The sequence below is a fragment of the Perognathus longimembris genome, chromosome 17, assembly GCF_023159225.1.
Source record: "Perognathus longimembris pacificus isolate PPM17 chromosome 17, ASM2315922v1, whole genome shotgun sequence".
NCBI classification, from domain to species: domain Eukaryota; kingdom Metazoa; phylum Chordata; class Mammalia; order Rodentia; family Heteromyidae; genus Perognathus; species Perognathus longimembris.
Genome location: NC_063177.1, coordinates 18659559 through 18680641, shown reverse-complemented (window position 1 = coordinate 18680641; position 21083 = coordinate 18659559). Strand labels below are relative to the sequence as shown.

Below are 21083 nucleotides of genomic sequence, written 5' to 3'. Positions count from 1 at the left end.
CACCATGTCCTCAAATAACGCTGGTTTTTTCTAATAAAGAATGGTATTTTGTAATCAAGATACCAGTTAATTAGATGGGCTTGTAAAACTGTTCAGCAAAGCTAAGAATATTAATATTTCTAAAAATATTAAGTGTAAACTGTTACCTCCAATTCACATTCAATACCACAGGTTCTTTCTCACCTTCTTGACTTCACCCAGTATTTGTACCTCCCTACTCTACAGTAAAAGTGTTGGTTACCAGCAACTCTTTTGCTCTTAGAAAATAAATTGGGGGCTGGGGATATGGCCTAGTGGCAAGAGTGCCTGCCTCATATACATGAGGCCCTGGGTTCGATTCCCCAGCACCACATATACAGAAAATGGCCAGAAGGGGCGCTGTGGCTCAAGTGGCAGAGTGCTAGCCTTGAGCAAGAAGAAGCCAGGGACAGTGCTCAGGCCCTGAGTCCAGTCCCCAGGACTGGCCAAAAACAAACAAACAAACAAAAAAAACAGAAAATAAATTGAACATTATAATACTCAGCACAACCAATGACAAACCTACCAAATTCAATATTTTGGTTGGTCTTGATTTCCTAGTCATATTTCACTAGGGATAAAAGCAAAGAATCATGCCTAAAGGTTATTTAAATTATCTTCTGTGAGGTCTCAATTTGATATATATTTTTGGGTTAATTTTGTGTACTCAATTGTAGAGTATGCTTTTTACATTCTTTTTAATTTTGTGAGTAGCAAAACTTTTACATAATGGAAAGTCAAAAGTTTATTTAAAAAGTAAGCTTGTAATTTCACTTGGGAAGCTAATGTAGGAGGATAGCATTCAAAATAATCTGGGCTATGTAGCAAGTATGAGGCAAGCCTGAGCTGTACAGAGAGATCCTGTATCAAGGGAGGAAGAAAAAGTAAACTTGGAAGTCTCAACACCCACATCTATACCTTTAATTCCCACAGGTAACCATTTTCATTATAGATTATACCGCTTATGTTTTATTAAAATATAAGCAAATGTATATTATCACTTCTCATAATACAGAGTAGAATACTGTAAGTAATTTTTTGCTCTTTGTTTCTATGTGTGTGCTGGTACTAAGGTTTGAACTCAGTCAGGGCCTTGAGTTCTTGTTTGGCTTTCTCATTGTTAGAGCTTTATTACTTAAGCTGTGCCTCCAGTTTTGGTCTTCATTTTCCAATTTATCTCCAAACTATGCCATAAAACCTAGAACTGTATACTTCACATAACAGCTCATAGAAATCTCCCTTTTCTTCCTTACTTCTGAAGAGTACTTCACTAGGTACTGATAGAACTTATAAAACTAGTCTATGAATGATTACATATTGTAGAAGTGGGATTTCTAGACAAAAAACTAAAGTGGACTAACCTTATTCTAACTAAGGACTAACAATTCTGCATTCCCACTAACAATAGTGTGTCACTTTTCCTCATAACTTTGACAACAAAATGTGTGATTTAGTTTTTGAATTTTTTTTATTATAGTTGTGAAATGCTATCTCAGAATAACAATTTTTTTTCTCTTAAAAGTAAACAACTTCACAGTGTTAGTTTTTTTGCTAGTCTTGGGGCCTGAACTCAGGGCCTGGGCATTGTTCTTGAGCTTCTTTTGCTCAAGGCTAGCAATCTAGCTCTTGAGCCACAGTGTCAGCCTTTTATGTGGTGTTGAGGAATTGAACCCAGGGCTTCATGCATGCAAGGCGAGCACTCTACTGCTAAGCCATATTCCCAGCTCCAAGGCAAACACTTTAAAATAAAGTTTACCTATGTCAGAATTAGATGTAGTAAATGGAATTTAGTATCATAATACTTGAATTCATATATGAATCTTGGAACTCTTAAACTTTCTGCTTTGTCTTTATCTATAAAATGGAATTCCCTTCCCACTCCAGTCTTATATATTCAATAGGTATCTTTCCTACCTATAAAGTTTATACTGTATTAAAAAGAAAAATCTTGGGCTGGGGACATGGCCTAGTGGCAAGAGTGCTTGCCTTGTATACATGAGGCCCTGGGTTCAATTCCCCAGCACCACATATACAGAAAACGGCCAGAAGTGGCGCTGTGGCTCAAGTGGCAGAGTGCTAGCCTTGAGCAACAGGAAGCCAGGAACAGTTCTCAGGCCCTGAGTTCAAGGCCCAGGACTGGCCAAAAAAAAAAGAAAAATCTTTCTCCATTCTGAATCTTCCCCTTGATACTATTTCTCCTTCCCTTCATAGCCAAGATCTATTTCCTTATTGTCTATGTGAATCAACCCATAGGACCTTGGCCTCTGCCATCACCACTCTTGCTAATATTACTAATGATAATTTTTAACTATTTAATCTCCTGATTAGACTTCTTTGTGTCCTTGATTTTGTAGCCTTTTCTGAGCCTTTCTCTGATATGATTCATTACACTTTTTAGAATTAGACCATACAAATACCTAGTCTTACACTGGCACAATAAAGAGAATCAACAAATATTTTTTGAATAAGTGATCAAACAAACAAGCCACTTAGAAACCATCCAATGTCATATAATCACTACGATCTCACTACGATCACATTACAAGTGACTTATAATCTAACCGCTGAAGTGAAAGATCTCAAAGTCATTGGGTTGAATGATGTTTCATTAAAGAGAAGGAGTGTTTGCTTGCCAGATTTTTGGCTGAGGGCACACCTTCTGAGCAGAAGTAAATTTCACCTTGCTGAAAAAAAGAAAAGCAAAGAAAAGGTCATTAGCTAATGTCTACAGATGAGGGCTCAGCTGACTTGTTCTCAGAAATTATGGAAGGGGCCAGGTGCTGGTGGTTTATGCTTGTAATCCTAGCTACTCAGAATACAAGTACGAAGGATAGAGGTTCAAGCCAGCAAAAAAGTCCACAAGACTCCATCTGTTATTAACCAGAAAAAATTGAAGCTGAAGGTATGGCCAAGCAAGCTGAATAATAAGCATGAAGCACTGAATTCAAGCCAGAATAGTGGGAAAAATTTAAATAATTATGGAAGATTCTGTGCTTTTAGAAAACTAGCCCCCACACCCAACAAGGACTTCAGAGAGACAGACATCAAACAATAAAGGTTGTGGAGGCTAAACTGGAGCCAGGGAAATGTGACTTTATTTCTTAATTTAGAAATCTAAATCCTCCGCAGAGCTCTGTCCAGTTAGATAGAAATAACCCTGACATGATAGAAAAGTCCATGGTTTTTAATCTACCTGTCTAGGAAAAATCTAAAATGACATCTATCCAGAGGCAAAATAAATTACAGGCAATGGTTACTGACACAATAAAGTCCACAAAAAATGACTGTGGATAGAGCTGCTTCAGGTTCAATTCGAAAGAACTAGAGTCAACTTGGTGCAATTCCTTTTCTGTCTTCAATACAAATACCAGGCATATTAGCCCCCATGGACCCTCAACAGAACCAATCTTTTAATTTTTAACCCCAGGCTTTACATGCTTAGTATGTCTTAATTCTATTCGTACTGAAATATAAAATGAAACCTGGAGACAGCAATGTATTTTAAAATAAGTTCATTTCCATTTTTTGCTCATTCTCCCAACACTGAGCAACTGGTCCAAAGATCCAAGTAACTGAGTTAATTCCAGATGTTATCCTCAGGTAATAGCCTTGCTGGGGTCCAACTGTTCCAAGCAGAATAAAAGAAAATATATTTATACTAATAAGAATTGCACTGGGGGTTCTGACAGGATAAATACAACCATATAATCTCTAAGGACTGATATCCCTATCCTTATCAACCCTGAAGCCTCAATGTTGTAAGTCACATTATTGTGGTAACCAAGCATAAGTTCTCTATTAACTTTTCCTTCTTAGTTTATGCCACTTATTTCTAGGGACAAAAACCATGACTATGATAAAAACAACACATTTGACTGCTGTTTCATTTCTCTTCACACACTTTCCATTTCTCTGCACCTACAATAAATGGAACCACCTTGAGGCTGAATTTTCTTTGAAAAGGAAATATTCTTCTAAAAGGATTTTGTATTGCCAAATCTTGAAAAAGAAAATTAGCAATAAAAATTCTGCTACTTTTATATTCATGCACTCTCTGCGTACCTAATACTCTTGCATTTCTTTTAATTGAAAAGATTGCTTGTTTTTCTGCAGAGATTCTCTATTCACATCTAGCCTTTTCTCAGCCAAATTACATAGCCTCCAGGAGAACTGAAAATACTGAAATCTAGTTGGGCAAAGGCTTCCAGCTCAGAAAAGTATTATTTTGTACTTGTACACTTGTAAGGATGTGGAAGAACCTTTTCTTATCCTAGTAACACCTTTACTGCAGAATTTCTTTCAACTATGTTCTGCACATTCCCTCTCCACATGAGCTGGATACCTTTTCTAAGTAAACAGATCTCTGTGCCATATACTGCAAAGCTGACCATTCTTCCAAATAGAGGAAGCAATCCTGCTGCTTCTCTTCACAGTGTGGTTGAGCTCCAGGCATGGCAGCTATACATAAGATGAGATGACCATGCAGAAAATTAACACCGCTACTTGCCACTAGGCTATGACCTCTTTTTCCATGTCAATGGCTGGAGAACACAGCAGTGAACAGGCTGACTGGAGGAGACAGGGGTTTGTACAGGACATAGTGGTACAAACAGGAAGCTACCAAAGAGCAAGTACGATAAGATGTTCAGACAATCTGTTTATGAACTGATTTTGTTGGATAGGGGTTGAAACTTCAGGATTCTTCCCTTTGGAAGAAATTTTCCCAAACAAGAATATTCACGGGCTGGGAATATGGCCTAGTGGCAAGTGTGCTTGCCTCGTATACATGAAGCCCTGGGTTCAATTCCCCAGCACCACATATATAGAAAATCGCCAGAAGTGGTGCTATGGCTCAAGTAGCAGAGTGCTAGCCTTGAGCAAAAAGAAGCCAGGGACAGTGCTCAGGCCCTGAGTCCAAGCCCCAGGACTGGCAAAAAAAAAAAAAAAAAAAAAGAATATTCACAATGAAAATAAAATGTTCATTCCCTAAAAAGAAGAATTATAAGTGCAGCTAACGAGATTTTCCATTGTTCAAAAATACGTACACAGTTATGTATTTAAAAAGTAAATGTACAGGATTCTAGATACTCACACATAGTGAGACCAAAGGAGGATATTCTTAGGAGAGGAACAAGAAGACACAATGCCTTATGGGCATCTGATTATATAAAATAATATTTATTGAAATGAACTCCAGGAAATGGAAACAAGAGTATTTTTTCCTCTGTTGCTGTTCATTTCTTTTTGGTAAGGAGAGCAGAGAGCTGGAGGGATAAAGGGTAAATAAATGCAGCAGCGGCACTCACTAGACACTACGTTAAAGATGAACTATACAACTTGTGGATGGGGATGGGAGAGAAACACTGTGGGAGAGTGAAGGAAGGGATGGCATTCTCCAAAAAGAAATGTACTCTTTACCTGACTTATGTAACTGTAACCCCTCTGCAAATCACCTTATAATAACAATAAAAAATTTTAAAAAGCAAATGCTCTTCTTTTTCTGCCAGTCCTGGGGCTTGAACTCAGGGCCCAGGTGCTGTCCTCGAGCCTCTTTGTGCTCAAGCCTAGCACTCTACCACTTGAGCCACGGCAACTCCTGGCTTTTTCTTAGTGATTTATTGGAGATAAAGAGTGTCATGGGTTTTTCTGCCCAGGCTGGCTTTGAACCATGATCCTCAGATCTCAGCCTCTTGAGTAGTTAGGATTATAGGAGTGAGCCACAGGTGCCGGATGATATTTTATTTTCATTGTAAATATTCTTTTTGAGTAAATAATTTTCAAATGGGAGAATGCTCTTTGGGATTATAGAGCTGTAGCACATACTAGGCAGGTTCCACATCCTTGGTGTTAAAAGCCAAGTTCAAGGTGGGGCACTGGTGGCTCATGCTGGTAATTCTAGCTACTCAGGAAGCTGAGATCTGAGGACTGAGGGTCAAAGCCAGCCTGGGAAGGAAAGTGTGACACTCTTTATCTCCAATTAATCACTAAAAAGCCAGAAGTGGAGCTGTGGCTTAAGTGGTAGAGTTAGTGCTACCCTTAAGCAAAAGAAACTCAGGGACAGTGTCCAGGCTCTGAGTTCAAGCCCCAGGACTGGCAAAAAAAAACAACCCAAACAAACAAAAAATTAGGTTTTATGGAGACATTTGAATGAGTGTCTTCTAAGTCACATTTAGAATGAAAATGGGCCACTGGATAGAAACTTTTCTAATAGGCAGATTCTTTCCAACAATGTAAGTTTATCTTTGGGCCCTCATGGAAATATAAAGAAAAGATAACAAATCCAGGTGCTTTGCTCATGCTAGTATAATCTGCATCTGGAAATGGCAACACATTTTGGCTAAATTAAAGTATTGGAAAAGAAGTCCCCCTGCCAGCTCACAACTTTTCATGAGTAATTTCATAGCTATGGTCCACATGAATCACTCTAGAGACACACAAGCTCTAGAATGTCAACAGATTAACTAAGGGCACAGACTTTCAATGGCACACAGCCTGACTGCCTGGTGAAATAAATTCTTGAGTGTTCAAGGTGAGGTGATCCAGTTGAGTCAATTCCCATGCATTTATTTCTCTTCTCTCCTGTTTCCCAGATTCTAATCATTTCACAGTTTACAAAGAGAAAGTTTACAAGAGAAAGGAAGTGAAATTCAAATCGATTGATTTAGTTCTTTGTTAACATTTTTGGTCAAAATGTGTCAGAAGTGGAAATAAAATGATTTTTTGCATTTTTCAGTGACTTTTTTTTTCAGTACTGGCCCTGGGGAGCTGTCCCTGAGCTTTTTGCTCAAGGCTAGCACTCACTCTACCACTTGAGCCACAGCTCTACTCTGGCATTTTGGTAGTTAAGTGGACGTAAGAGTCTCACAGACTTTTCTTGCTGGGCTAGCTTTGAACTGCAATCTTTGGGTCTCAGCCTCCTGAGTAAGAAGGATTAAAATGTGAGCCACCAGTGCCCAGCTCTTCATTGATTTTAATTATCTTTGTTAATTTTGTACAGATGAAAATTAGGACTCTAACATTTTAGAATGAAAATAGGCCTTAGGATATTAGAGGCTTTCTTAATCCATCACGAAAGTCTCCTATAATTAGTTATAGGTCTCTAAATGTTCAGGAACCATAAAGGATAATTTTACCTGGCTGAGATTATGGTAACTATGAAAACTACTCATGCAACTCAAAATGTAGCTACAATACTTTCTGTGTAAAAGTCCAGGTCTAGGAATATAGTTCAGTGGCAAAACATATGCTTAGCATATGCAAGGCCCTAGGTTAAATCTTCAGGTCTACAAAAAAATAAGAAAATAAAGTCCAAGAGCCTATCAATTATAAGTAGTTCCCACCTGCTCTGTTCAAATATATCAGACCTTCGACACATCTGGAAGACTTGAAAGGCTTAACAATTGTTCCCCTCCCCCAGTCCATATAGGCTCACTTCAACACACTATTTAAAGTGGCTCTAAAACTTACCAGAAACACATGCTCAAATATCTGTGTAGGACTATCCATTTGACCAAGGATCACTATCATTTCATTATCAATGAATTCTTTGAATTCTCTCAAATTGCACACCATTTGCATTTCCAACTCTGTTCGTATCTGAAACAAAGATGACATATTTTACTAATCTCTGTGAAGACCCTCTGTACTTTCAACTGTGTACTATTTTTACCCCCATATCTATTGTTATCACACTCCTAGCCTTGGACCAATAAGGACTCAATATCTCTTACCTCTTTGGATGTGATATTCTCCAAATCTTTCTGCATCATTATCTCCCTTAATTTGGTTTTAATTAGCCTTTCTGTTCGCTCACGTTCAGTTGGTCTGAGAACAAGAGAGAAGTGATTTTTCTTAAGCAGGAAATTTGATTAGGCTTATGAATATACCATTTAACAATGTTTATCTTCTGCTCAACTTTGTATTGTAGAGGCATTACAAATGGAAATTTTATTTTTGGGAACAAGGTTCTAGTGGCTCACACTTGCAATCCTACTCAAGATGTTGACATCTTAGGATCATGGTTCAAAGCCAGCCTGGGCAGGAAAGTCCTTGAATCTTTTATATCCAATTAACCAGCAATAACCAGAAGTGGAAATATGGCTCAAGCCATACCGTAACTGCCTTGAGTGAAAAAGCAGCAAGAGTGTAAGGCCTTGAGTTTAGGCCCAATAACATGTGGTACCACTCACTATGGAACTTGGTCTCCTATAGTTTATTTGTTTTGTTTTTGTTGCCAGTCCTGGGGCTTGGACTCAGGGCCTGAGCACTGTCCCTGGCTTCTTTTTGCTCAAGGCTAGCACTCTACCACTTGAGCCACAGTGCCACTTCTGGCTTTTTTTTTGGTCAGTCCTGGGCCTTGGACTCAGGGCCTGAGCACTGTCCCTGGCTTCTTCTTGCTCAAGGCTAGCACTCTGCCACTTGAGCCACAGCACCACTTCTGGCCGCTTTCTGTATATATGGTGCTGGGGAATCGAACCCAGGGCCTCATGTATACAAGGCAAGCACTCCTGCCACTAGGCCATATCCCCAGCCCCGCACTTCTGGCTTTTAACTATTATATGTGGTGCTGAGGAATCAAACCCAGGGCTTCATGTATACGAGGCGAGCACTTTACCACTAGGCCATATTCCCAGCCCCTGTCTCCTATAGTTTAAAATGCCACCTTAAGCTGATAACTCATTGTTCTAGAAAATTAGAAAGAGAGAACGATCCTGCTTCTTTCAATAAGGCAAATTCTCTCCCCAAATGGCATGTGGGGATCAACTACCTAGAGTATTTACATTCAAAGTGCTCTCCTTTTCATGACAGTTCTCAGAATATCTCCAAAAACATTTCCCTTGTTTTTTAAGACAAGGTCTCACCTAGTAGCCAGCCTGGCCTAGAACTTGTGATTGCTCGTCTCTGCCTCACAAATGCTGGAATTAAAGGCCATACCAGTCTTATCTTTGAAATTTCTATCCTCATTAGGAAGAAAACATATTTTTAAAGATTTGCTAATGCTTATACATACTGACAATAAAATCAGAACACTAAGACCAGCCTAACACTCTACATACAGGATTGAGTCTTCTGACTCTCTTAAAAATAAAATCACTACATCAGAAACGTTTGAAGCTAGCCTGGACAGGAAGGTCTGTGAGACCCTTGTCAACAGTTAAACTACCAAAAAAGCCAGAGTGGAGCTATGGTTCAAGTGGTAGAGTGCCAGCCTTGAGCAGAGAAGCTCAGGACCAGCACCCAGGCCCTTAGTTCAAGCCCCAGGGCCAGCACAATAAATAAGTAAGTAAGTAAGTAAATGGGCCTTGGAATTTAAATATGAAATCAAACTAGTTACATTCTTCAATTACTAGAAGGGTATTGGTTTAATGTAACTGGATGCTTCCTGTAAAAGCATTAATTTATATTGTGCAGAATGTGAAGGAAGTGGATAATACTTTTTGCTTCATCTTCCCTCTGCTACCTACTCAAGAAAGGTATGTGCTCTATACCTCCTTATTTGGAGATGGAAATGGACTAAAGCCTTTGGGCATCCTGCCTGTCCTTGGCTGCCTACAGCCTTATCACTGATGGTAAAAATAGCCTCAGTAATCTCCAAAGATAGATGTTCTAACTCCACACTGGAGCTCCATACCTCTTGGCCCTTTTAGTTTCTCACAAATGCTGCAAAATATAGCTAATACCTGTGCCTTCAGTGTCAGTCACAAAGGTGTCCTTGTCTTGATAGGAATAGTTCTTACTCAAGCTGCCTATCCCTTCTTACCCCTCTGTATTACTAGTTTGAACTCAAGGACTCATGCTTGCTTGGCTGGTGGTTTACCGTCTTTTAAGTAATGACTCCAGCTTGGCTTTTTGCCAGTTATTGAAGATGGAGAAGGAGTCTTGTGGACTTTCTACTCTGGTTGGTAGTGTTTTCTCTGTCTCATGTAAGTATGACTTAGAATGTAGTTTTTTTGTTTTTGTTTTTGTACTGGGGTTTGAGCTCCGGGCTTCACATATGCTAGAAATGTGCTCTCATCTGAATCACATTCTCAACACCTTTTTGCTTTATGAGATAGACCTTGCACTGGGACTAGCCTTGGACTGCAATCCTTTTAGGTATATCTTCCATGTTATTAGGATTATAGATGTGTATCACCACACCTAGTTTGTTGAGATGTGTGTGTGTGTCTAACTATTTTTCCAGCTGGCCTTGAAGTGTAATTTCTTGGATCTCTGCCTCCTTAGTAACTAACATTATAGACATGCATCACTTTGAACAACTAGAATGTGCTTGTATTTATTTATTTTTGGTGCTGGTCCCAGGGATTGAACTAAGGGCATGGGTGCTATCTTTAAGCTTTTTTTTTTTTTTTTGTTGCTCAAGGTTAGCATCCCACCATATGAACCACAGCTCAACTTCCAGCTTTTCTGGTGGTTAACTGGCTTTCATGGGCACTGGTGGCTCACACCTATAATCCTAGTTACCCAGGAGGCTGAGATCTGAAGATCATCGTTCAAATCCAGCCCAGACAGGAAACCAAAAAACCGGAAGTGGCAGTGTGGCTCAAAGTGGTAAAGCACTAGTCTTGAGCAAAGAATGCTCAGCGACAGCGCCCAGGCCCTGAGTTCAAGCCCTATCACCACCACCAACTAAAAAGTTTCATAGACTCCTTCTTTGGGCTGGTTTCAAACAATGATCCTTAGATTTCAACCTTCTGAGTAGTTAGGATTATATATATGAGCCACCAGCACCAGGTGAATGTGCTTTTTTTTTGAGCTGGATGAAACATTCATTCATTCTTCTGAACATCAACCAGCAGCAAAGCATGGGATTATGAATAACATTTTCTACAAATTCATATATTTAGTTATTATGAACTCTTGATAAGATTTAGGGGTACTGAAAAGGTGTTTTATTTTTACTGTGTTTTGCATGCAGCTGGAAATTACCCCTTTTCCAGTAAAAGGCATTATTAAACTAATATCTATAGCCCTAAAAAAATCATAAAGTATTTTGGCTTGAGTTCCAGAATTCTAAGACAAATCCTGTTTGATAAGGTAATATAAGTGGCCACTCTTCCCCTTTCCCCCTAGTTGTAGAATACTTTAAAAGTTCAGAAAGATAAATTTATAGAGAAACATCCTGATTAATTTCCAAAGCAGGAACTAAGTGAAAAAGTTTACAAAACAGTAACAAGAGGGGGCTGGGGATATGGCCTAGTGGCAAGAGTGCCTGCCTCATATACATGAGGCCCTGGGTTCGATTCCCCAGCACCACATATACAGAAAATGGCCAGAAGTGGCGCTGTGGCTCAAGTGGCAGAGTGCTAGCCTTGAGCAAAAAGAAGCCAGGGACAGTGCTCAGGCCCAGAGTCCAAGCCCCAGGACTGGCCAAAAAAAAAAAAATTAAAAAAAAATAGTAACAAGAATTGCAACAAGTTTCAACACATAGACCTAAAAAGGAAATAAACAGTGGTGCAACCTTAGACCTTTATTCAATGCATAGTATACCAGGGAGATTTAGTAAAATCTTATTAACAAGGATTTAACAAGGATTTAACAAGGCAAAAATAGAGCAAAGTAAGACACTGGAATAATAAAATGTTCTAAGAAAAATCTGAAGAGATATTAAGTTTGAAATTAACAATCTAGGCATTCTTTAAAATTGATTAGGCATCTTGTGGTCTTATATACTACAACCATCTCTCTAAAAGCTTCTTGCCATCAATTAGCCTATTGAGTATGTGAATGCAAACTTCAGCCCAATTCTTTAAATTTAAATGGAAAATTAGTGTAATCTGAGTAACAGATTTTATGGCACGGTAGTTCTTGGTTATAGAAATTCATTGTGCCACAGATTGGGTTCTTTATATGTGCCAGAAATGTGGTATAGATGGTAGCTATTATCACTAGGTAGGATTAATTCCTCAAAAGAAGAGATGAGGGAGGAACATGCTGCCTAAGAAGCAACACAGAATGCCTTCACAATCCTTAGCAAGCTGACTTACATATCTGTGAAGAGAGCTGGAGAGTCGGGCCGATGGGACTGCACATCTTGCATAGCATTCCATTCATTGACTGAGGATTGATCTGAGTTGATATGGCTCTCATAGTAACTCACCCAGGTGAGAAACAGGCTTCCTGGGTAATAGTTATGCATTCTGGCCACTTCACAGGCCTTGTGTAAACTCTGTAGTGCAGACCTGAAAGATATGCTGGAAAATGAGTACTGTAGAACTATGGGTTATTCACATGCCAAAAAACCATGTGTATCTTACTGTTCTAATGTGTAAATTCTAAAGAATTTGGACTTTGGAGAATTTTTCCCTGGAATTCCAGATTCTATGAGCCTGATAATATCACATTATTTATCCATATTAGCCAGACATTTGCTGAAACATATAATGCATCCTTCAGGCAGGATGTTGGGGGAGGGGAAGAAAACAGACAACTCATCAGTGAAAAATAAATTTAGGAAAGAATAGAGCACCCAATTCTATAGCTGGAACTATGCTGTGACAGCATCATTAGAAGACTAAAGTTCCCAATAATTAACTATTAACTACATAGATCATAGATGCCCTTAAGTCATGAAAACCTATCTCCTTTAATGTGAAGGAAACACTCATATAATGACATTTCTTCTTTATGTTGCATTAGTCTTCCGGTTTCTTTAAACCCTTTATTCATACACATACACACACACACACACACACACACACACACACACACACACATACACACGAATTACTTTCTACAGCTCTGGTTATTCTGAGACTAGTTAAACCTTCTGTCTCTGAATTCAGAAGCTCAAAAAGGGTAAACAGAACTAAAAAAGTACTTTTTGCTTATATTCATGAAAAAGCTTAAACGAGAAAAGCTGGGAAGTTACACAAAAGGAAAGACCTTTCTACATTTTGTTTATTGGGGTGTCTCAAGTGCTTAAAAGAAGGCCCAGCTCACAGCTGGAACTCAGTTAGGTATGTATCAAAGGAAAAATAGCTACACATTATTGTCTCTCCTAAAGGAAAAGGACAGTAAAAGGGGATTCTGTGGCCAATTCATTTATAACTTTTTTAGGTAGTATTGGGCTTTGACGTCAGAACCTTGAGCTTGCTAGGTCGGCCTCCTACCACATAAGCAGTTTTTCAAGTAGGATCTCATGTTTTCACCCAGGCAGACCTGGAGCATGATCCTCCCACTTATGCATCCTGTGTAGCTAGGATGAGGTGCCACCATGGTCAGCTTTTTTGCTAAGATGGGTTTACTTTTTTCTCAGGCTGGCCTTCAACCATAATCTTCCTAATCTCTGTCTCTTAAATCACTAGGATTATAAGGGTGAGCCTCCTTACTCAACCTTTCATCTTTTTCTTAAAAATACCATTTTATACCTGGGCACTGGAGGCTCACTCCTGTAATCTTAGCTACTCAGGAAACTGAGACCTGAGGAAGTTCAAAGCCAGTCTGGACAGGAAAGTCCATAAGACTCCAATCTCATAATCTCCAATAAAAACTACTAAGAAAGCCAGAAATAGAACTGTGGCTTAAGTGGTAGAGTGCTAGCCTTGAGCAAAAGAAGCTTAGAGACAGTGTCCAAGCTCTGAGTTCAAGCCCTAGGACCAGCACAAAACAAGACAAACCCTTTTTGTTTATTTTCTATGATCATTTGAAAAACTTTATAGATGGGGGCTTTAACTTGCCTACTATATACTAAAAGAGAACAAGATAACAATTATGAGTAGACTCATGATAAATAAAGATATGGCTGTATTGTGTATATTATTTATAACTTGCTCTTTTACATGGTTATACCACTGAACTAATTCCTATTTTTTGGATATTTAACTTACTTTTTATTTGTTGCTATTATGAGACCACAGATATGTTCTTATAGCTAAAAATCTTTGCACACTTCCATGATTATTATCTCAGAGCAAATTCTTTCTTTTTTTTTTTTTGGCCAGTCCTGGGCCTTGGACTCAGGGCCTGAGCACTGTCCCTGGCTTCTTCCCGCTCAAGGCTAGCACTCTGCCATTTGAGCCACAGCGCCGCTTCTGGCCGTTTTCTGTATATGTGGTGCTGGGGAATCGAACCTAGGGCCTCGTGTATCCGAGGCAGGCACTCTTGCCACTAGGCTATATCCCCAGCCCCAGCAGAGCAAATTCTTAATAAAATTACTAGGTTAAGGGCATACAAAATGATAATGCATATTGGAAAATCATTCTCCAGAAAGGCTACTCCAGTGTATTCATTTAGTTTTTGTTGGTCGTGGGGCTGAACTCAGGACCTGGGTGCTGTCCCTGAGCTCTTTTCTCAAGGCTAGTGCTTTACTACTTTGAGCTACAGTACCACTTCCAGTTTTCTGGTGGTTAATTGGAGATAAGAGTCTCATGGATTTTCCTGCCTGGGCTGGCTTTGAACCTTGATCCTCAGATTTCAGCTTCCTGAGTAGCTAGGATTGTAGGCGTGAGCCATTGGTACCCGGCTTTCAAGTTTATTTTCTACCAAGTTTATGATTTATAGTCCTTAGGGCCAGGAATATGGCCTAGTGGTAAAGTGCTCGCCTCGTATACATGAAAGCCCTGGGTTCGATTCCTCAGCACCACATATATAGAAAAAAGCTGGAAGTGGCACTGTGGCTCAAGAGGTAGAGTGCTAGCCTTGAGCAAAAAGAAGCCAGGGACAGTGCTCAGGCCCTGAGTCCACGCCCCAGGACTGGCAACAAAAACAAAACAAATAAACGAATACAGTCCTTAAATCTTTATCAATTCCATATTACGTAATTTTGGAAAAAGCATTACTTCAAGGATAAGGGCCAGGTTAGTAAATATACAGGATAATCAATATATGTTTTTGTTCATCTTGGAAATTTTCTTCATCCACAGAGTCTGCTGCAACTTCCCTGAAGTGCAGCCTACCTGTATCATAGGAACAAGAGATTATGTTACCGTCTTGTGAAGGAAACGTATAGTTTAAAGTTTTTTACGTTTTTTTCCCTGGCATTTGGATTCAGGGCCTTTTGCTCTTTTGGCAGGCACTCTACCACTTTAGCCATGCTTCAGTCCCTAAATTCTGCTTTGATCTATACAACATCTATTTGTTTTCTATGACCTTTCAACTCAAGATTCCACATGTGTTGTACCAAAAAGTTCCTCTGCAATAAGTTATAAGAAATAGGACCGCTGGGATGTAGCTCAGTGGCAAAGTGCTTGCCTAGCAAGTGCAATGTCCTGGGTTCGGTCCCCAGTACCAAAAAAGAAAAGACAAAAAAAAAAGAAATAGGACCATCAGCCTACTTCAGAGCATCAACACTTGAACCAAAGTTATTACTTAAACAAACTGCTTGTCCCCTCCCCTAAAAACACTGTCATTTATGGTACTTATGCTGATACTTGGTTTTACTTAGTCCTTGGGGATATGTTGTTTGCCTTTAACTTTTTTGTGTGAATGCAGACACTGCAATTTGAACTCAGGCTTACGTACTGCTTCTTAGCTTTTATTGCTCAGGCTGGTGCTCTATCAAATGAACCATAGGTCCACTTTCTGCTTTTTGGTGGTTAGCTAGAGATAAGAGTGTCATGGACATTTTTGCCTGGGCTGGGTTTGAACCTTGATCCTCAGACCTCAGTGTAGGATTACAGGCTAGAGCACTGATAGGTGCCTACCTCTTTATCTGACTCTTAGTCAAAGGAGATTATAAACTTTCCATGAGCAATTCACTTGTTACATGTGCCCTAAATCTAAATTAGTTGGCATGAACACATTACCTCAATTACTGCATGAAGTGATATGACTATTAATTGTTCAGTGACACTTAGGACTCTGCCCACCGAAATTTTTTTTTTTTTTGCCAGTCTTGGGGCTTGAACTCAGGGACTGAGCACCTGGCTTCTTTTTTTCTCAAGGCTAGCACTCTATCACTTGAGCCACAGTGCCACTTCCAGCTTTTTCTTTATATGTGGTGCTGAGGAATGGAACCCAGAGCTTCATGTATACAAGGTGAGCACTTTGCCACATATTCCCAGCCCCAGCCAAATCTCATCAATTCTGTTATTTAGGGGTAAAATTATCTCCCCCCTGGGAGTCTACAACGATCCTTTATTTCTTATTTGGTTTGCTGTCTAACCATTCTACAACGCATGGGGATGTATCCTACAGAAGATGCAGCTGGATGAGAAACTGAATAGAGGATGGGTTTTGTATCAGAGAATCTCATCATTTCCTGACCACATCATTTTCTAGATAATCAAACACAAGTAAGAGTCTATTCTGGGGCTAGGGATATGGCCTAGTGGCAAGAGTGCTTACCTCATATACATGAAGCCCTGGGTTCAATTCCCTAGCACCATATATACAGAAAACGGCCAGAAGTGGCGCTGTGGTTCAAGTGGCAGAGTGCTAGCCTTGAGCAAAAAAAAAGAGTCTATTCTGTCCAAATGAAGAGGATTCTCTCAAGCCAGCTACATAATCCCTCTAAAACACTCAGTTTTCTCATCTATCATAAGAAGATGACAATACTATTTGGAAGCGTTGGTATAATTAATTAAATGTAAAGCACCTGGAACATAGTAAATAACCTGTATACTAGCTGATGATTATTAACAATAACAAATTTTTTCTAGATTTGCATTATGCAAATAGCTGTCAATTTAATGCAAATATATTTATCTAATGCAACTCTGTTAATGTTAACCTTGATTACCCTAAGAAATTGAGAGTTAGTACATAGAAGATGTCCTAGATTTGGCTCTTAAAGACTGCTAACTTAGTAACTGTCCCTATGAAACTCAGTTCCAGAGCCTAAGAAATTTCTGAAGTTCACTTGTTCACCAGTACTGAAGGTCTTCCACTGTGACAAAATTTTCATTTCTAGGTCATCTCTATAATGGTCACATGAACAAATCACAAAATTCTACACACACCAAAAAAACCATACACATACAGCATTTGCAGAGTGAAATGTCACATTTCCGACAGTACTTCTCATAAAACATTCTAGTAACATATTAAACTTTTATGAATAGCTTAAAATAGTGTTTTGTAAAGATATTAAAAGTCCATCTTACCACATTGCCTGCACAGATACAGGTTTGAATATGTGAACTCTGTTATCTGTTGATACGCTGAAGCCACTAAAGACAAAAGACAGCAAGATAAAAATCCACAAATAAGAGTAGATTATTTCAGTTAAGTTTTACAGTTTCCAATTTCAATAGTTGACTCATTAGAAGAAATCATCAGATACTTGATATAGAGGTTAACTAAAATATAGAACTTTACTGAAAGATGTCAATAAATTGTCTGATTTTATGTACCAGTCAAAACAAATGGAATCCCATAGTGGAGTTAGGGAATTACAGTTTCTCAGAAAAAGCTACAGTCAAACTGTTTTGCTCTATATTTCTATTTGCAAATCTTGTGGATTCTTAGTAAACCTGACACTGGTTTATAAACCAGAGAAAACATCTCAGTCTCTTGTGGACACATTTTAAAAACATCAGGAGGAGGGGCTAGGGGTGTCACTGGAAGGAACTGGCAAGGAAAGGGGTTATATTGTAAGCTGACAGCTGGCAGCAGCCACAAGAGGTTATTTGAAACAGAACATATCACCCTTTGGGAGAGCACTGCAATAGTCCCACGTGCTCAGATTGAAGAGTGAGCCAACAAACTATTACTTCTTTGTCTGGATTCCTACCATAGTCAGCCTAAAAGAACTGAAGTGAGAGACCTTGGCAAGTTGTATTTTTACTCCACTTTACTAAACAGGAGTTTAAAAGGACTCATTAAGCTGCTGACATGTCAGTTCAGCTGGGCACACTGGGCTTCCCATTCAGCTGAATGAATGGGTCACTAAGATGGAACTCCACCCCTCGGCTTTCTGTAGGAGAATAAAAAGAGAAAGCTCTTACCCATCACCATCCAAATGAATTAGGGTGTCACTCCAGAGAGGCAGGACTAAGCCCATGGTACAAGTGCTACTGCAAGACAAGAAATACTCTATAAGTTACTTCCTGTTGTTCTGGGAAGCAGTCTTGTGTTAACAATTTCAACACGAAGGATTAATGCTAATGTTAGAAGTGTGGCACAAATACTAGAGTGAAGAAATTTCTATCACATTATTCTTACTCCATATAAGTCCTCAAGAACTGTTTAAAAGATGATTAGCAAGTTCCTTGTATGTATAGGAAAGAAATTGTAAAGATTGAGCATCCTTTATCACTGTCTTGCAAATGTCTACAATCTAAAAATATTCCAGGTGATTACTACTGACTTGCTTGTAGGTATCAACTAACACAGGACACAGAATCCAACTCAGTTTCAAGGATTATTTCTTTTTTTTTTTTTTTGGCCAGTCCTGGGCCTTGGACTCAGGGCCTAAGCACTGTCCCTGGCTTCTTCCCGCTCAAGGCTAGCACTCTGCCACTTGAGCCACACCGCCGCTTCTGGCCATTTTCTGTATATGTGGTGCTGGGGAATCGAACCTAGGGCCTCGTGTATCCGAGGCAGGCACTCTTGCCACTAGGCTATATATATCCCCAGCCCCTCAAGGATTATTTCTAATGTCAAGAACTACTGCTTGTTGCTGAGGTTTAAGTACATTTATTGAACACTAGAACATACTCAAGAGTCTATAAAAGGGAATTAAAAAACGTAAACAAGCAATTGTTAATGGCTTGTGACCAACTTAGATGAAATAAACAAATACAACTTAAACAAAACAGTGCTTAGCTTTTCTTTCCTCCCACTCTCCCTCGCATCCTCCCTTCCTTCATCCCTTCCTTTTCCTTTTCTCCCTCCTTCTCTATCTCCTTCTGGGATAGTGTCTAACTATATCTAGTTCAGGGTGGCTTCAAACTACGGATCCTCCTGCTTTAGCCTCCCAAGTGCTTCAATTAGAACATAGAAGCATGCCACCGTGCCTGGAAAAAATGATTGGTAACTCTGCACTAGAATGCCAAAATGTCCAATAGGAATGTCAATAACCAACAAAAGAGTAGCTCTAATATAGTTTACTAAAATATTATTTCAGGGATTAAAGACATAACTCAATGGTAGGGTCATTGTTCAGCAGAGGCCCTAGGTTCATTCTCAGTACTTGAGGGGAAAAATGAAAGCTATTACCTACCGAAGACTTCTGTCAGTTTAACTCTCAAAGGCTGTCTTAAACCATTCTTTCCCTCTAGACATTCTCTAAAAGACTCCAAAACACACAACCCCTCTCACTATATCTAGGGAGGCAGCATGACATAGTAGGAAGAGTGCTGGATGTTAATCTGGGTTCTGGCACTAACTATATAAGCTTAAGCAAATTACTTAAATGTTTTGTGCCTCAGCCTCTCATCTGTAAAACTGGGAGACAATTCTTTTTATTTTATTATTTTGAGATAAGTGCTAGGCTCATAGGCATGTGCCATCACACTGAACTAAAAAAATGCCTTTTTGCCTGTGCCAGTGGGTCACATCTATTCCTACTCAGGAGGCTGAGATCTGAGGATCTTGGTTTAAAGCCTGACAAGGCGGGAAAGTCCATGAGACTCTTACCTACAATTAACTACCTAAAAAGCTGGGAGTGGATCTGTGGCTCAAGTGGTAGAGCACTAGTCTTGAGTAAAAAAACTCAGGGACAGTGCCTAGGTCCTGAGTTCAAGCCCCAGAATAGGCACACACACAATAAAGCTTTCTTTACTAGGCAAAAAATGTGTAAGAGTACCTAAACATAACAATGATTTCTATTTATTTTAAATATTCAACTAAGAGATGTTAGCAGCAAACATTAATTGTAACAAGGGAGTGTCTTATTGTGACATTATTGCATATATGTATATACATATATATACACATCATACATATATATACCCTAACTTACTTCACCCTATCATTCATTCTTCTTTATCCATCTCCCCACTTTTCATAGAATAATTTCATCAACTTTCACTGTTCTACTTACATACATGCATATAAAGTAAATCTACAATATTCACCCTCATTCAATCTTTTCACTCAGCTTTCTCTCTCTCATTAGTGCCCACATTAAGTATAAGCTTAACACAACAGGAAGGAGTGAATTAAATTAGGCACACCTGGTGGGTGTTTTTTGTTTGTTTTTGGTCAGTTGTGGGGCTTGAACTTTGGGCTTCAGCTCAAGGCTAGCACTCTACCACTTGAGCCACAGTACTACTTCCACACCTAGTGTTTTTATAAAGCATACCTGAGTGTCATGTATTTTTTTTTGCATTAAAGTATAGCTACTTATTTTAGTAGATACTTACTCCATTGAAGAAATCTTCATTTATACCTACTACATACTAGATAATTCAAGATAGTACAGGTACAAAGAATAAAAAAACCCAACAAATTCAGACCACAAAGCTATATTATTTTATAAATTGAAATATATCCAGTGTGTTTAAGAAGTATGGTCATGCTGCATATTAAAAGCTTAATCACTTAACATTCAATACTTAAAATAGGCTAAATTGAACTAGTTGTATCTTAAAAACAATTTGTACTTGTTACAAATAATCTGGATTCTATTTTGATTGTTTTGAAACATCAAGTTTTCATATTCTGAGACAAATTCCTTCACAGAAATGACAAGAGTACCAGTATTTTTTTTAAGTAAAAAAAATTGGTGGTGGTGGGGTTTGAACTCAGGGCTTTGTGCTTGGTAGGTAGGTTTCTTTCTGTGAGCCATGGCTCCATCCCTGAGAGTACTAGTATTCGGAAATGCATGGCATTAAAAAAAATTGTTCAAAACAGGCTCAAACAGATGTGCAGGAATTTCATAACAGGTTTACGAAACATGATAAAAACTAGTTTCACTTTTTCATGTCCAATTCTGTCTTCTCCAAACTAAAATTTTGCTAGTAGCACTAGATATGAATCTAGTGGAACTATGCAACAGATAGATGTGGTTCATTGAGGATGAATACTGTTAGCTGTTAATACTCTTCTGGTAAACTTTAGGACAAAATGAAAGAAGTAAGACTAGGCATCTTGATTGCTCAAACTAAAAGTCAGAAGAATATGCAATTACTGCCTTTCATCTTTAGGGGAAGACTCAACTGAAATTTCCATGCTGCTCC

At 38.9% G+C, this 21083-nt stretch overlaps 1 protein-coding gene across 5 annotated transcripts in view; it reads right to left on the bottom strand.

Moving 5' to 3' along the window:
- The window catches only part of Ssh2 (slingshot protein phosphatase 2), a 206829-nt gene that overhangs the window by 36214 nt on the left and 149532 nt on the right, over positions 1 to 21083 (bottom strand). For 4 of the 5 annotated variants that reach the window (XR_007213701.1, XM_048365497.1, XM_048365495.1 and 1 more), the window contains 5 exons: positions 17907 to 17975; positions 17064 to 17129; positions 12006 to 12200; positions 7749 to 7842; positions 7486 to 7614 (listed from right to left, as the gene is read on the bottom strand). Coding sequence is in view for 4 of the 5 variants with exons in the window: in XM_048365497.1 (XP_048221454.1) it covers positions 7486 to 7614; positions 7749 to 7842; positions 12006 to 12200; positions 17064 to 17129; positions 17907 to 17975 (553 nt within the window). In the remaining variant the exon portion in view is untranslated. The remainder of the gene's footprint in view (positions 1 to 7485; positions 7615 to 7748; positions 7843 to 12005; positions 12201 to 17063; positions 17130 to 17906; positions 17976 to 21083) is intronic. The other variant, XM_048365496.1, reaches the window with a different exon arrangement.